At 34.1% G+C, this 17,522-nt stretch overlaps 1 protein-coding gene across 3 annotated transcripts in view; it reads left to right on the forward strand.

The window, feature by feature from the left end:
- The window catches only part of LOC135838399 (UNC93-like protein), a 56,617-nt gene that overhangs the window by 16,329 nt on the left and 22,766 nt on the right, over positions 1-17,522 (forward strand). Inside the window, exons 1-3 of one of the 3 annotated variants that reach the window (XM_065354012.1) lie at positions 2,727-2,865; positions 8,668-9,381; positions 10,329-10,551. In XM_065354012.1, coding sequence (XP_065210084.1) covers positions 8,694-9,381; positions 10,329-10,551 — 911 coding nt within the window. In that variant the 5' untranslated portion in view covers positions 2,727-2,865; positions 8,668-8,693. Of the gene's footprint in view, positions 1-2,726; positions 2,997-8,667; positions 9,382-10,328; positions 10,552-17,522 lie in introns of those variants that run through there. The other 2 variants (XM_065354011.1, XM_065354010.1) reach the window with 2 other exon arrangements.

Here is a 17,522-nt window from a genome sequence, read left to right on the forward strand (position 1 = left end):
TGTGAAGACACGCCAAGGATAAGTTGACGCGAGACCGCGTGTATTTTCTTTTGAATTGGAAAAATCATAACTGCGCTTTTGTTTGTAATTAATTGCTACTCGGCGACGACCGACGACAAGTAAATCCCCCACAGTTTACAAGCTTGGCGAGTTCCATCTGTGCTGTGTATGGTCTATGTGCATTCTGTTCTGCCTTCTGCCGCCATCGAACTTGTTGCCGATGGTGAATGCTGACGCAGCGCCAGCGCCAGCGCGCCATCCATCTCACGTTTTATTTACTTTTTTGACCGAATATGTAGTGACAGTGAAAGATCGTTTTGTATAACAGCTGTCGAGTGGTGAAGCGAGATCGCGTCCGTGGCAATTATTCAAACATTGAAGAATGCCCGTTAAAATTTACTATATTTTTCGAGTAGGTAATCTAACACTGTGTGACTTGAGAATGGATCGCAAATGAACCGGATGCATGCGAATTTTTTTTTTTTGGTGGCGTATTGTTGTACATGGTAGAGTTCGAAAATGAACGAAAAAGTTCGTCGAATAAAGCTTGAGGTTGTTTACGTTGAGAAATTCTTGAGATAATTTGTTTTTACTTCGTGAATTTTTTCCAATTGTGCATGAATGAAGTGTAGGTATCATCCAAAAAAGTAGGGTATCTACCAAATCAGTGGTATGTTGTATACTCTTTAAAAAAAAGAACAGAGAGAACCACTTTTTTGAAATTTTTTGCAATGGCCATTGCTTCCAGGACCTACTTATAGTTTTGAATTGCAGGAAACTGAGGAAACACCACCAGGAACATTTTTTCCTATTTCAAAAATTTCTCAGGAGCATCACCATGCACCACTGGCATTACCACGTTATTTAATCTCAAATAGTTTGGTACTTTGGCCAAAAGTTATGGGGTCCATTAGCGAAAAATACGAGAAGAAATATGATGCATCGTAAAATATCTCCGGAACTAAAATTGTGAAAAAATTCCAAATGTTCTGTTATCTTACTCTTATCAATTTTTTATAAATATTTTTTTTCATTGTAAATAAAAAAAATCAGAAGGGTCAATAAACCTGAAAAGGATGTCTGTCTCTCAGTCTTAAAAATTCATGCTGCATGCGTTATTCAGTGTTCGCCAGTTACAGACTTTATTTTAACAAATGATGGACTGACCTTCTTTTCAGAATGTCCAGTTTTTCTCTCATCAACTTGTAAGTTAGTTGAAAAAAAAAATCTCCAATAGCGGATTGGTGGGCGTCAAGCGAAGAGGACAATTGTCTGTCAATCCCCATAATTCTTCCATAAAGCCAGTCACGAATTCTGAAAAAAAAACAAAAAAAAAGGTAAGAAGTGCATCATTCAGAGCCAGGGATGAACCAGCTCTTCAGTCAATTCCACTCATTTTCGAGAGAGTTGAAATAGGCGAACTTACTCTTTTAAAACTCTTTTTGAAAAGTTCGATTATTTTTAAATTTTGTTTTCAACTGTTTTGCCCCATTTTTAAAAAACAAGCGTGTGGATTACCAAAGATAAATTGAAGCATATGTTTCCAAAACGCACCGTCGCACCAAGTCCATTTTCAAAGATTCTGAGATTGCAAGGCCATCTAGCATAAAGTTGCGGCCCAAAATGGCTGATTTTTTTATATGTTGTGCCCAAGGGTCTTGGCTACAACATATCAAAAAATCAGCCAATTTGGGACATTTCTACGTTTCCAAATTGTACTCGTAGTAAGTACCATGAATTTCTTATCAATATTTTTTTGGATTTAGTGCGTTTTGGAAACATAAATGCTTCAATTACAATATGGTGTAAATTGAAGTAAGTACATAGAAAGTCAAGTTGATGAAAATTTTCCATAAAATTTCATGTTTAATTCTTTTTTCCTGGATTCTACTTTTGAAACAAACAAATGCATTTTTTTCGAGATGGCTTATCTCAATAGGTAATGAAAAAAATCAGAGACAAGTGTGTCAATTGAGATTTGGGGTTCAATGTTAAAATTTTGACGCATGCCTTGCCTACATGCGCATTTATGTTTCTTCCATTTCTGAAATTGTGAGTTTTAAACTAATGAATTGAAAAATTGCGAAATTTAAATTTCACGTAACTTATATGTAGGTATTATTGTTTCAAGCGCAGGAAATGTGTATTATCTGTTGTGGGCAGTTTTGATGTCGATGGGCAGTTTGTTGACCATGAATTGAACTTTCTGAAAAATAACAATTAGAACTGAAATTTACTTCCCCCCCCCCAAAAAAAATATTTGTGGAGGGTTCAAAATCCACATTTTTAATTTTGACCTAGAACTTTCAGATATTAGGTGTGTCTCTGAAGATACTGATCTGTGCAAGCAAACGCACATTTCCTATAAAATTCTTCTTGCCGTTGAAAAGATGCAATTTGATTACTTTAATTTGAAAAAATCGTTCTTTTTCAACATCGCTTCAAATGGACCGAAAGTTTCCATTTATAATCAAATTGCTTCTCGGTTTAATTACCTTTACTTTAAACCGTGAATCTTGAATCCAGTTTGCAATTTCAGTGCATGTATTATAATTTCATTTTACGATCCCATGGTACGAAATGTAACTTACGACGAAAAAAATTGTTGACCAATCGCGTCATCCCGATTACTAAAATCCAACTATCACTAATCACCGAGCTCGCTCAGTGTTTAAGCACCCTGATTCGGTTATTTTACGCCGCGAGAAGCGGATTAACAAATCAAAGACAATGATTTGTTTTTAATTGTGGTTCAGTCGGTTGTTGGTACTGTATGAGGTCGTGCCGATCGTGTGCATTGTTGCGTATTCGGTTCGCGGTTCGATGTATTTGAAGTTGAATTGTGTATTAGTGCATTTAAAAACGGTAATTTTTATTTTTTTTGTGATCGTAAATTCTTCATCGGTGTTGTTTTAATTACTTAGTGGACTGATTTTGAATGGGAATCGTGCACTTGTGTATGATCGGTATCGATTTATTGGAATATGTTTGCAAAGGTTTCTGATTTTTTTTTAGTTTATTGCTTGGGTATTTTAAAATTTCAAAGGTCATCTTTTATGATATTGATCCAGAGGTCGCAATATACATACATACTCAAGTATATACATACATTAAAATGTGCAAAGAAAATGCAAACCTGTTGGGTAATTTTTTAATAAAGTGGAGACAGTGAATGCAAATGCAAAATATGCATACCTACTACATTGCGTTCAATGATACCGATCTAATAAACCAAAGGGAGCTGGCCTAAAAAGTTTTGCTTTATTAATTTCATTTTATGAGAATTACCAATTACCCAGGTAGCTATTCACATTTTTTATTTTAAAAATCTGTACACCTTTAATTTTAGCCTATGAAGAAATTTAGATTCTTCTTATTGTGATTCAAGGGTTCAGCATATTTTTAGGTACCTTCAACAAGATTTTTTTTGTACCTTGCCAGCCCATAATGTACCTAATACTACCCTGGGGATTTAATTTGACAAAATCTGTCATTTTGATGCATCGATACTACACTGATAACCATCAGTCTTCCAGCATTGAAACATCGCGTGTTATTATTATCGCTCATCAAACAATGTCAGAAGATCCTCTAATTCATACAAATTACAATAATTAATCTTATTAATACGAGTGTAAATTTTTGAAGTGTCTCATTTTATTACTTTATTACGCGTTAAACGCTGAACAGAACAGGTATCGACTTCGACTCGACTGGCATAGGCTATACACATGTTCGCGTTAGCATCAATCTTCGAGTTTATCGTGTAGTAAAATTTGTTTCGGTTTGTTACGAAAGAGAAAAATTTTATGCATGAAAGTAATTGGCGCGGCGTATTTTATTATTAGTAGGCATTGTTGCGTTTCTCAACCGTATTTTTTTCTTTCTTGAAAATAAGTATAGACGATGAGTTTTTTGCATGCAATTTATTCGTTTCCAGAGGATCAAAATTTACTTACTTGAGTGTCCTTTATATTTCCCATCTCTCACTTAGGTACTTGGTTCATATTCATCTCAACCACTAAATTCAAAATTTAAAGTCAAATGCTAAAATGGGACACCCTATATAATGAGTTATAGCAGCATATATACAATAAGATATGATACATGCACACTGCACAGATTACGATGTCTGCCCAATTCACGTCACATCGCAATCACATACTATGTGTCTGTTCTATTGTATGTACCTACGTACGTACGTATAACTTCGAATCAGAATATTACCCTCCTCCTTGCCTCTTTGGCTCTTTATCTTTGAACTTCCAAACCCGGTCTTCTGTATTTCTCAAACCAGCATTGAACAGTTATAGCTTGGCTAGCCTACTCCTGTCTGTATTTATGCATTTCCTTTCGATTTTCTCTATGGCCGATTGCAATTATCCTGACATGGCGTTGACTTTCCAAGAATAAATAACTAGAGAAGGAAGCTCGACACAGCAACGTGTGATAAATCGACTACAGCTGTATTAATCAATCATAACGCACGAATCGTAAACTCGATGGTATTTGTAGAATTTACTTACCCTTCTTTTATCAACAACACTATTACGAATGCAATTGCAGTATGACTATGACTTGATACACGCAGACTATTGCGTAATTCTGCAGTACCCATATCTGATTGAAAATTTTCAAATGATAAATAACTGTTACTTATATTTGATAACAAACATATGCATAACTTATTCCTATCTACGTAATGAATATCACGTTACATCAGATTGCGAGCGTACCTACCAATTTTTATAATTTTTTATAATGAATCATTTTTACAATTATTTAATTTTTTACGTAGGTCAACATGTGTATTGTGTTTGCAGCAGACGAAAATTATACATATCACAAGTAATTGAAAATTTGAGATTGAATGAAATCATGAAAAAATAACCATTCCATACCTATACCCTTAATTTTTCATAAAACGAACTGTTCATTCTGTAATTTTTAAACAATGAAGACGTGTAAAACATTTTGCAATAGTTTAAACTACATAGCTTTTTCAATAAATTTTAGAGATGTCTAAATCCGAAAAACAACCAAAGGTAAAAAAAAAACTAGTGATATTGGTTGCTTTTTTCGAAAATTTCGAAATTTTTATCCCACAATATTCATGGTTTTTTTTTCCAAAAAAGAAGTTTTCAATTATTCATTATTCGTGATTAAATTATCACTTGTGTGATACTGGCTGTGTGTTTCCTCCTAGGTACTTCCATTTAAAAGCCAACCGATGGTGTGATAAAATCTGACATTAGGCTGTCAAACTTTATTCAAAATTTCGGTACCTAAATTGAGTGCATTCTGCAACTTTTTGGTGATTTTTCAGCATTGAAATTTTTTCTTCATCTCGCATCAAAAATCATTGTTTTTCTTTTTTCAATTAAAAATTTTTGAAAACTTTTTCCTTATCGCTTCATTCAAGCCACGTTGCTTTTGTTTTCAAAAATTGGAATTTCTTGAAAACTATAATGTAATACATAGGTATATATTGGAAGCTATAGAAAAACGAACTTCCTACATCAGGAATCATTTACCTTTTCATTTTACTTTACGAATGTTAAATTTTTAAAAACTCGCTCGCGTCATGTTGTTTATAGGTAATTTGCATTCTGGTGTGCATATTTTCAAATTTTAAGCATACATGAAATGTGCTTCAGAAATTTCAAAAATGCTCGTATACGTACCTACCTACCTACATAGCAACGAATTTTTTAATGTAAAACTACCATTTCTGAGAATTCAAAACCATCCATTAATTTTTTGAATTTTTATATTTCGATTCTCAAATGCCTCCTTTCCTTGTTTTTTTTTTTTTTTTTTTTTTTTTATGGAGAGATGAAAATTGTAGGTACGGTTTAAAAAATATAATGTCTTTAAAATGAAAAATTTAAAAACTCGAAAATTAACGAAACAGAAATGGTCAACACTTTTTTTAACCCTTATTTTTCAGTAGGTGGATAATTTCGTGGGACATTAGGTAATACCTTTGTCCCTTTTCATTTTTTTGTTGGAAAATTGATAAAAAAAAAATAAATAAAAGTGAAAAATCGTAGGTGGTTCTATTTTTTTCTAAATTTTAAAATTTGGATACTTTTCAGAATGTGGTTCAAGTGCCGAATCTGCAATTTTTGTCCCCTTTTTCACTTCATATCATAAGTTGTTTTTCGACTTCCACATTCAACCTTCTAAAAGAAGTAAAAGACAATATTTTAGAAACAATTGTACACGAAACTGGAATTGGATTTTTCCTAGTGTCTTGCAGTGAAGTGTGATCCCCCTTCACCCCCTCTGCCGATTCATGAATAGAACCAAGAAACGTACAGGAATTCATCTTTTGATTCATGGGAAAGCACCTTTGAAGGGAAAAAGAGGGATCCAATTTTTATGTAGGTTGATACACACATATTTTTACTTTTTTAAGCACATTTTTGTTGGTAAGATTAAAATCCCGGAATTTTTTTTATTTTTTCCCAACCTTACGATGCAGAATTGGATTACATTATTTACCTATGGCCAATTTAAGAGGCACAGAAAAATTGAACCTGATCTATAGTTTTGAAAAGTGTCTAGTGTGAAGTGAAAGTAGGTATATTTTTCAAATATTTCTTGAAATTTTTCAACATTGTAGGTTGGTCGTTGCCTACCTATCTACGTAAACTAGTTCATTTGTTCAAAATCACTTATGCAATCTGTAAAAAAGTCTAAACAAAAATCGGTAGGTAGGTATCTCAGTATTGTATGAATTCATTAATAATAAATTGCGAATCCGCATTGTTATTTTAATACCTTTATTATATGTTGGTATTTAAAATCATACAATTGTAGAAGAATACTTCAGCTGCACACGTAAATTCAAGGTTTTTTGAAAAGTTTAATGATATGAATTTTATACGTTTTGGGTAGGTACTCGTAGCGAGTGCAATTTTAAATTTAAACGAGTGATTTATTCAAGATAAGGGTACCTGATAAGTGATAATTCGTTTTATTTCTATAATCTCGAGTGCTGTGAAAACAAACAAGAAATGAAGATAGGTATTAATTGCCATGTAGGAGGTACTCTGGCTAAAAAGAGAACAAAAAATTGCAGAGTACTGCAATTTGCAACTTGGCGAACACGAGCACACTTAGGGAAACTTTATGCTGAGGAACACAAAAGGCAATGACGTGAAAAAAATTCGCTGAAATGATGTGAACTTGGTTCCCCTGGTTAATATAAGTCATACTTATGATTCTGGGATAAGTTACAGAGGATATGAAATTTTTGATTCCATTTCATATTAACATAAGTAGGTACCTAGATAGATATTTTCGAAGTTAAACCAATAATTACAATTCATTTGAACGGTGCCAATAACCAACTCGAGTAGGTATGTACCTTACTTACCTTGCCATTGGCACGTGGAGGAAAGAACTTACTCGTACTTTCGTGAAGATACGATGATGATCTTATGAGAAATGGGACTATCATCGTATCACTGGTCAGTTCTTGAATATTGACGTAGGTAGTAGGTATTTTATAAACTATTGCAAGTTCAATCCCCTGTTAGGAAGTTGATTAACAATCGATATTATTGAAACTAACGTTACGAATCTATTCGTGACGTAAATCAGAGTCGGAAGCTAGTTCTCCTTTCACCTATGATATAACTATAAAAAAATAATGTTTACTTAACTTTTTTTTTATTCTTTTCATCGAGCACTTAATCATTTCTCAGCTGCGCTTTTTTCCATAATCCTTAGCACCGTTTCTGAATTCAATACTCGGGGGCTTTTCTATATTTAATTAAACATTTTGCTTTATTCATCGGCAAATTGATTTCCATTTCTTTTTCGTTTCCGTTCCGGTCGAAGAAATTCAACATCGAAGCACACACGTTGCCCGAATACGAGACGGCTTGAATCAACACCATTAAACATTTTTTAAAATATATATAGCAACGTTAACGTAATAATTATTTCCGACCGTGATTCGTTCATTCGTTGTTTTGGAGGTCACCGTATGACCGTGGGGGTGATGCTGATTTTGCGGCAGTGGCAGTACCTGAAATATCGGTCATCGATGTGAAGCAAAGTGTTGTGTGGATTGTAATTTGTACTTATCGCGACGCCTGGCGTTAAAAAAATGCCTGAAATACCATTTTGTCGCGACGCGACGATCGAAATTTATCTTCGGTGGAACGGGCATATCAAGGGTTAGAGGCGTGTGATTTCTTTTCCGGTTTTTGGAAATTTTCAAGAGCGAAATTTGCGCCAGATTTATGAATTAAAAAGTATATCATCCCTTTCGCGGATATTATGACTACCCTGTCGACGGTATAGATGTTTCTCGATCATGGTAATTGATGTCCTGAATCTGAAAAATTCCAAATACCTACCTAATGTTGAGATCAGTGATCAAAGTTTTAAGGTTCGGACTCAGGAGTTCAGGTTTGGATTTAGATCTTGAAGGTTTGAGTTTGCGGAAAATATTCGGGTTTTTTCACCTTCCCTGGGTAGAGCTGTCTAGAACCTCCAGTTATGATTCCTTTACATTCGCATTTCCACTTCACTTCCTGAATTTGGATTAGTCTAAAAATTTATTTTATTGAATACTTACCCATCTATATTTACCTAATAGTAGAATTACAGAAAATAAATTTTCAACGAAGTATTTTGTTTTTGTTACAGTGTGACTTGACGGAAGGATTTCCAAAATGGTTGTAATGCCGAGCGATGACAAATCAAATAATTTTGACCACTGCCACCACAGACGAAACGACGACAGGGACGTATTTGCTGTCTCCGGTTACGATAACAAAGGTTTCAAACAAGATGGCGATCCGCTCGGCGACGTTATTTCGAAACCACCGATGCAACCGGAAGACGAACAAGTACCCAAGGGTAAATTTAAAATGTCCAGGAAAGAAAAATGGCGAATATTGAAAAATATAGCAACCATTAGTTTCGCATTTATGATACAATTTACCGCTTTCCAAGGGACGGCGAATTTACAAAGTTCAATTAATGCCAAAGAAGGTCTCGGTACAGTTTCCTTATCGGCCATATACGCCTCTTTAGTAATTTCATGTATATTTGTACCTACGTTTTTAATCAAAAGACTAACGGTGAAATGGACCCTGTGTTTTTCATTGTTGTGTTACGCGCCTTACATTGCGGCCCAATTTTATCCTAGATTTTACACATTAGTACCCGCCGGAATCCTCGTCGGTCTTGGTGCGGCTCCTATGTGGGCGGCTAAAGCTACCTATCTTACGCAAGTGGCCGCAGTTTACGCAAAACTTACCGATCAGCCGGTTGACGGTATTGTCGTGCGGTTTTTCGGATTCTTCTTCCTCGCTTGGCAGACGGCAGAGCTGTGGGGAAATTTAATTTCGTCTTTGGGTAAGTGTTACAAGTGAATTTTTATTTTTAAAGGTAACCTATCATTGTAGTCTATTAGATAGACTTACGTACACAGATATGTGTGTTGGAGGATTTTGACCAAATTCAGCGCTGGAGACTTTCATTTTTAGTGGAAAGTCACTTAGAAAAAATGTTGGCCTCGGTGGTAACCCTGGAGGAGAGATATGGGTCCTCAAAAAAAATTTTTTTTTCGAAAAAAACATGGGGTTCTTACTCTGGACTTTACCCAATCCGTTTTGAGGAAAGTGACTCAGTCCCAAAAGATAGCATTTTGAAATTCTGCGTCGATTTAGGCCATTGCCATCAAAATTCAAGACCACATTGTTTTACTAAACGGTTGAAAATATTATTTTTGGGTAAATTTTTGTTTTGAACATTTTGTCTTCTTTTGCATTAATAAAGCTAAAACACGGACAGACTTCAATTCGGAGGTTGGAAAAATATTTTGGAACGCAGTGGTGCCAATTTTTTGACCATTATTGCCAATTTAAAAAATCCGAAAAAATAGACTAGTTTTTGGTTGTTTTCCTCAAAATTTTGAAATTTGCAATAACGACTAAAAATTTGACACCACTGGGTTCCAAAATATTTCCTCGGTTTCCGAAATAATATCTCTCCATGTTTTGGCTTGATTCATGCAAAATATTTGAGATGATAACATTTTCAAAACACTAATTTACCCAAAAGTAAGTACCCTATAAGTAAGTAATAGAGTTCTTTCCCACTCTTTATCAGATAATTTTGGAAGTACCTATCAAGTTCTTTGAAATTCCCAACTTACTCATTTCCAGGTCTCAGATCACTATTTGCACTAATGCTCCTAAACGTTCATTTACCTTTCTGTCATTCATCGTGTAAAATTTCATTTTTAACCTTATGAAATGTATACGTAGGTACCAATTTTTAATTCATTTTCTAATTTGCAGTTTTATCCAGCGGAGTTCACGGTGGTGGCAGTTCATCGAGTCATTCTCTCACCGACGACGATTTAAAAGTATGCGGATCGAATTTCTGCGTCGTTGGATCGAGTCAAAGTGCAAATTTGGAAAGGCCACCTGATTCGGAAATTTACGAAATTAGTATCATATACCTCGCATGTATAGCTACCGCCGTAGCGATACTTGCATTCTTACTCGACCCTTTATCAAGGTAAGACATAAGTTAAAACTTTAAAAGTTTTCTTCACATACCTAAACCTATGTATTCTCAAAAGTATTCCACCACAATTATGAAATCCTAGGGAGCCTTCCATTGAAATCATTTTTAGGAAAACATTCACTCGTTGACAGTTTTCTCTCCACAAATTAATAGCCAAATTTTTATTTCTATTTTTAATTTAGCATATAGAATTCAATCACAAAAAGACTATTTTCATATTTTGAGAAACCTTTCGTGGGTTTTGGTTTCTCCCCATTAAAAGTGCCAAAATACAATATAGTCGAACAGTATTTATGTAGAATGTAGATACTTAGGTAGCTGCAATTGAAAACATAAATCTTGAAAGAATAGAAAACAATTTTCAAATTGAATGCAGCACGACTTCGTCGACTTTGTCTTTCCAAACGTGTGTCTCTGTCATTTTATGGGGTATTAATGAATTGATGAATTAAACATAAAGACTTAAAAATAACAAATATTAATAAAACTTCAACAATTGCCGAAAGGAAAATTTATAAGATTTTACTCGTAACCTTAACCTTACTCAATGTCAGATGAACATGAAAAATGAATATCTGCTCATTTTCAACCAGAATATGCAGCATTATTGGCTTTGAAAAAAAAATTAAATGAACTTACAAGCAAATGTACCTGCTCATCAAGGAGTTTTGAATTATTTTTTGGAACGACACAAATTCTTTTATTCAAATAAAAATAAAAGCCTAGCTACGAGTATATTTTTAATTTTTTTCTGTAAAGATTATCGTTCCTTGAAAATATTCGTATCATGTCTGTGCAATTAATAGCTTTCTGGGCATTCCAACCTTGAAAAAATTCATGATTCGTTTGTCTCAAAATTTTACAAAAATTTCATTCGAAGATGTCCATTGTAAATAAAAACACGATACTTATTCTTGTAACATGCTTCATAACTTGAGTAGGTATGTTTACCTGCTTATTAATAAGTGCACATCTACGCAGCCAATTATGATGTAGGTACTTTTTGGAATTGATGATTCCCAATGTCGTGGTCGTCGAAGTCGACCTAGACATTTTTATTTGATTTTTTTCCTTTCAATTTCAATGTAGTCATCAACCTATTTTCAATGTCATTGTTTTCAATCTTTTGAATGTATTAGGTAAGCAATTCAGCTATTCAAATTGTTTACTTAAAAAAAAAAAAAAAAAAAAACTGAACGCATTTTATAAAATTAAACTCAGTATCAGTAAGTATGACAATGATTATGGCACATTTTACTTTTCAAAACATTTTTTCTTATGGTATTGTTATTCGATGGTGTTACAATACTAATCATACAGGTTTCGAGGTCAAACATTTTTATAAATTTTCTAACGAAAAAGGTTGCTATTTTTACTCACAACGAAACCACTCGAGGTGTCCGCTTTCGATTTGAGAATGGAACTGCAATTTTTGATAAGAGCATGGTCTGACCTCACCATAACCAAAATTTCAACTACCCAAATTGATTTTTCGATTTTTTGCGAATTTTTGAAAATTCAAAATTTGACCATTTTCGGTGATTTGAGTGGATACCTATTGAATTGAACTCACTCCTTCGAACTAAATTTTGTAGTTCTGATTATTGTGAAGAAATCTAAAATAGTCCTCGCCTGAAATGGGAAAATTTAGTTCGAGAGAGTTCATATCAGTTTCAGGACTTTCAGGACTAATTTCAGCCATTTTTACTAAAAAAAAAGCATAATTCATCAATTTTCCAAAATTCTCCAAAAATTAAAAAAAAAAACAATTTGAGTCTATGAAATTTTGGTTATGAGGTTTCAGATCGTGATCTTTCCAAAAATCGCCATCTCGTTCAGAGGCCGACGCTTTGAGAGCTTTTCTTGTCAGATGTTGAGTTGAATATTTCCCCCAAAATCAAGTTTTTTTTCGAGAATTTAAATTTTATGGAAGATTTTACGAACCAAAAAGCACAAACTTATTCCTTCATCATGCCATCGAGGGTCTAGAGGGAGATATTGTCACTGAGAGTGAGATTTTGAGCCATGTTTTGTGAAAATTATTATTTTGAAAACTTTTTAAAAGTACATCATTTCAGATTTTATTTTCAACTGTGCAGTGTTGAGAAAAATTCAAAAACTAACTTATAGAAGAAAATCAAAACCTTCTCCAAATTAGCTGCAATTGATGAAATTATGGTTTACGACGTCATTGGCATAGTTTCGAAACCGACAACATCTATTTCCACTCTAGAAGAGCTTTCACCCACAAGAAACCCCCTCGGAATCGATTTTATTCATTTTCAAAATGAAGCACATATGGACTCATAAATGTAATATTACACCTTGTTAGAGTAAATTCAGCTTTCCAATGAGGTATGAATTTTCAAAAATCACTGCCTATAAAGAATTAAGGGAAAAATTGAAGACCCGTTCTGATTCAAAAAACACATGGCTCATTGGGGGGGGGCATTTTTTTCAAAAAAATTTCCATAATCTCGATGGCACGTGATTGAGTAGCTACAACTAAAGTAATCTTCTACCTATATAGTGAGAAATAATTCATTTTTGAGCTCAAATTTCTTCAAAAAAATATCCCAAAGTCACGAAATGAGCGATTAGGCAGCTGCAACGTATTTTTAAAGCCACTCTTGACAATGAGCAAGATAACGTATTCTTTTCCTCATAAAAATCCTACCAGAACTTTGCGGCTGAATCATCAGTTTTGTTCGTCTTTTTCTAACAAAGCATTAAGACCAAAAAGAGTACCTAGCTCACTAAAAACATTCAGTAGCTCAATCAAAACTTGAGGAATTTTCCAAAATATCCTTACAATTGCATGATTTTACTTTTAAAGAATCACATGAGTGTATTTCAAATCTTTGAAAATGATAGGCAAAGCTAAAGACTCCAGGTTGACTAAATTATGACATTTTGGTTTTAGGAGATCAATGTTTGCCAAGGAATTTTTCAAAAATTGATAAAGTGAAAGGAGCACCTGAAACTTCATAGGAAATTGTTTAGACCATATTATTTTTTTTAAATCTTACTCTTTCGTTTTAAAGGGAATCGAACACTTCATGAGATTATTTTGTAAGATTAAACTTCTGCTATCAAACTCTTCTGTTCTTCGGTGGTTTCGAAGATGACCCTCAAAATAACATTAATTTTTCCTAATATGCATCTCAAAAACGCAACTTTTCTCAATTTGAAATATTCATTCGGAATATAGGTAAATAATTGACTGGAAAAAATAAACTCTTCTCATTTCTTAGTTCCCTTCAGGCAGTTACGAGGGTTTTCACATTCATTAGGTAGAAGGTAGGGTACATGTACTTATTTGAAAATATTACCTTTCATTCAAGTCGCGAATATAGTAGTGAAAAAATTTTCGTATCAATGTCCACATTGGGCTATTGTGCTTTTACAATTTTCTAATATTAGATAATGAATACTTCCATCGTCGGTATTGTTCGATGAGTGTAACGAACTTCCTCAACACATGTCGATTTGAAAATTGCGATGAAAAATGAAACACTGCTTTTTAATGCTAATGAGCTAAACATAATATGGTTAACGGTACCTACTATACGATACCTATGATTTTTTTTTCTTTTTTAAACTGTACAGAGAACAAATACCCAATAGCCTATGAGTTTTCTTTCTTTCTTTCTTTTTTAATGCAGAAGTCATAACCTCATCCAACCTTGTTCTTGTATGAATCACCCAAGGGTCTCTTCGATATAGTTATATTAATAGATCGATATCAGTTCAATATTTTTACAACCTTAATGGCAAGTAGGTAGGTATGTAATTCTCCTGCTGGAAACAAAATGACGGAAATTGTTAGAACTTTCGATTTTCACTAGATGCCCCCTTATAATTAAACAGTGCAAGAGGTGAGGTATGAATTGTGTCCTTGCTTATGTCCTTTTGCCAGTTCACATGCAGTGTATTAGGTATAGAGCTGCACCACATAGTCTGCGAACATTTTTTTAAATAAATTGTTGGAATATATAAACCGGTTGTCCAGCACGCAGATCGATATAGGTGTTTATAAAATAAAGAATCGATATACTCGTAGGTACTCTATAAACTAGGAAATACGACAAGAAATACCGCGTTAGTAATATCATTAACCTTGTCAAATATAAATCAGAGAAACACCCTAAACACAATACGATACTCGGGGTAATGTATCGTTTTACATGCATACCTACCTCTTGTGCCAGGGCTACGAGTACATACATAAATGTACGTACTATGAGAATTTCTATGTCTAGTGCACCCAGCTATAGACCTAGCTAATATGTATAGTATAGTATACATACTACTAGACAATGTGTAATATACACATAAAGTACCCAGAACCTGGATGATAATTAACCCACGTATAATTACTAACCAATGGCTGTATTTTTGTAACGCCATAGCTTTGATTAAATTTGTCAACGATAGCAAATTAATTTTACTCTTCGTTGATTCTGCGACGCGTATTTTAACCGATTGTTACGAGCGTGACGATGTACTCACAATTATCATAGGTATATTGTACTATACCTAGGTATAAGAAGTCGTGCACAGGAAAGCCAAATGTTGAATTTAACGCGCACGATGACGCTTCGCAATGAGGAATTTTTTTTGGGCTGCGATGTCGAATTACGCGGATTCCATAAATTGCCATAATGAACGTTGCTAGTTCGTTGAGGAAATGATGTATCGCAGTGTTTTACCATTGAAATAGGGTTACATTATGTATTACTTAGAGTAAAATACTCGTACTACTTGTACCTACATTCAGGCACCTGTTATTCGTCATACAAATCGTAAACAAGGAACGGTATGCTATGATAAATTCCGAAAATAATCAGAGAAAAAAGTCACCCACTTTCCAATTTCATTTCTCCGATCAACGAGATGACCCAGTTGAACTGTTACGTAATGTAATTGAATATTTTATTAGTGATGCATAACGTCGGATTCGTATAGTACTGCCAATTCCTCATATTCTGCGTCTTAATGTCTCAACTATGTTTGTGTGAACCGTAATGAAAATCAAAATATAAAGCATATACTTTCTTAAGGATGTTCAAGTTCTTTGTGTTTCCCCTCTTGAATAAAGAACATTGGGGAAAATGATAGGAGAAAAAAAGAACACAGGAGCACACATATTTGGATCTTCAAGTGCACAACTTTTTTTTCACCATCTATTTATGTATTGCCTGAATTTTGAAATGATTCTTGTGTTTTTTGATTCGCCCTTAATTCAGCCATAATCCTAAGTACCTACTTGGCCCTTGGCGAAAAAAAAAATCAAAAATAAGAAAACGCCAACATTGAAATAATTTGCATACATTTGTAGTTCCTGGCAACTTAAATCCATTATGACCTTGAAAAAATATAAAAATTTCTCCACTTTTTCCGGGAAATGGATCAATTTCCCCGACTCTTTCCCAAATTCCTGAACAGTATTGGCGCTACTCGAAATAAAAAATAGGAAAAAATGGCTAATTAGAAGACGAAGAAGATGAGAACAATAAACAAACTTCAGTATAACCGGTTTCAACGAGTTAACACCTGTACCACTTGATGCTTCGGTATTCAGTGATGTTGAATTGATAGCGCGGCAAACAAGTTTAACGGTGAAAGATCCCGGTAGAATGAGCCGATCAAGACAATTGTCGACGAGAGAGAGTACTTACACCAAAACATCGTCACCAATTACGAATACAGTACAAGTATACTTCTAGTACATAGGTTGACGCGCGTCTAGGAAAGAGCGAGAGCGGCGAAGAAGGGTGTTAACATTGAATTGAATGATGCAGTAACACCATACATCTCTGTTCTGACATCGCTTCTTAATTCTTTGAAGATTCTATCGACTCGTCAAGAGCATTGCACGCCCGACTTTGCAATAATGTATGTAGATAGGCTATAGGCAAGGCACTATAAGCAGTACGTTTACATTCGCGTATCACGAGCCCGCGAGCTGTTTCGTTAACTCGGCGCAATAAATCGACGTCTTATTATTTTTTAATTGTAGCACCGTTAATATCCTTCCAATTTTTTCAACTTCCTTTTTATAAACTTTGCATAATTGTTTGATTTTTCACGGTCAACATTACGGAGAAATGTTTTGAAAAATTTCATTGCTGGATTGAGGATATGAAGTGCATTATTAGAATGCTAAGAATCTACCTAATTTACCTGTTCTAATTTTTTCCCTGTGGGAATATCAATTTACACGAAATTTGTTTATTTGTTTGGACACTTTCGTTTTGAAGTTTTTGTTTTCTTTTTATGAAACCATTTTCATAATTTTCAATCAAACTGGAGCCTCCAGAAAGATTTCAACTTCTGTCATATTTTTATATATATATTTTTTTTTTGTATCTCGTTTAGAGAAATGAAAATTAATTAGGGCAATATTTATTCGTAGGTACTTTCGAAACTTTTAATCCAAAAGCCAACCGTTCCAAAGACTTTTTTTGTCGGAATTGAGTGTGATATTTTGCCCAAATAATTTCAATTTTTTTTGAGGGGGGATTGGAAATGTTTAAATTAAAGCAGGTAAGAAAAATTGTTTTCCCCTCGGTATTGATTAGCTTAACCTGAATCACCATTTTGTTTTTTCAATACCTGCCTGAACAGACGAAATCAAATTTCCAATGGTTCAAATCAATCTGACACCTCTGAGAGAAATTTGAAAATAGGAAATTAGGTAGGTAAAGGAAAATTGAAACCTGGCTACCTGTACGCAAGAACTCCAAATCTGATAGAAAAGTGAAATTTTTTGAAAATTAATTTTAGTCAATTGTAGGGGAAAAGATCTCGATTTCAAAAACATACGTTTTTCTGAAAAGCGCCTCAATCGTATTCGTACTTATGCCAAGAGCTCAATAATCCAACCTTCTCATCACACCCATATACATAAACCCATCTGAGAAAATTGCGATATCACCCATTACATAATTCGCAATGTG

This window comes from Planococcus citri, chromosome 3 (genome assembly GCF_950023065.1).
Source record: "Planococcus citri chromosome 3, ihPlaCitr1.1, whole genome shotgun sequence".
Classification (NCBI taxonomy): Eukaryota; Metazoa; Arthropoda; class Insecta; order Hemiptera; family Pseudococcidae; genus Planococcus; species Planococcus citri.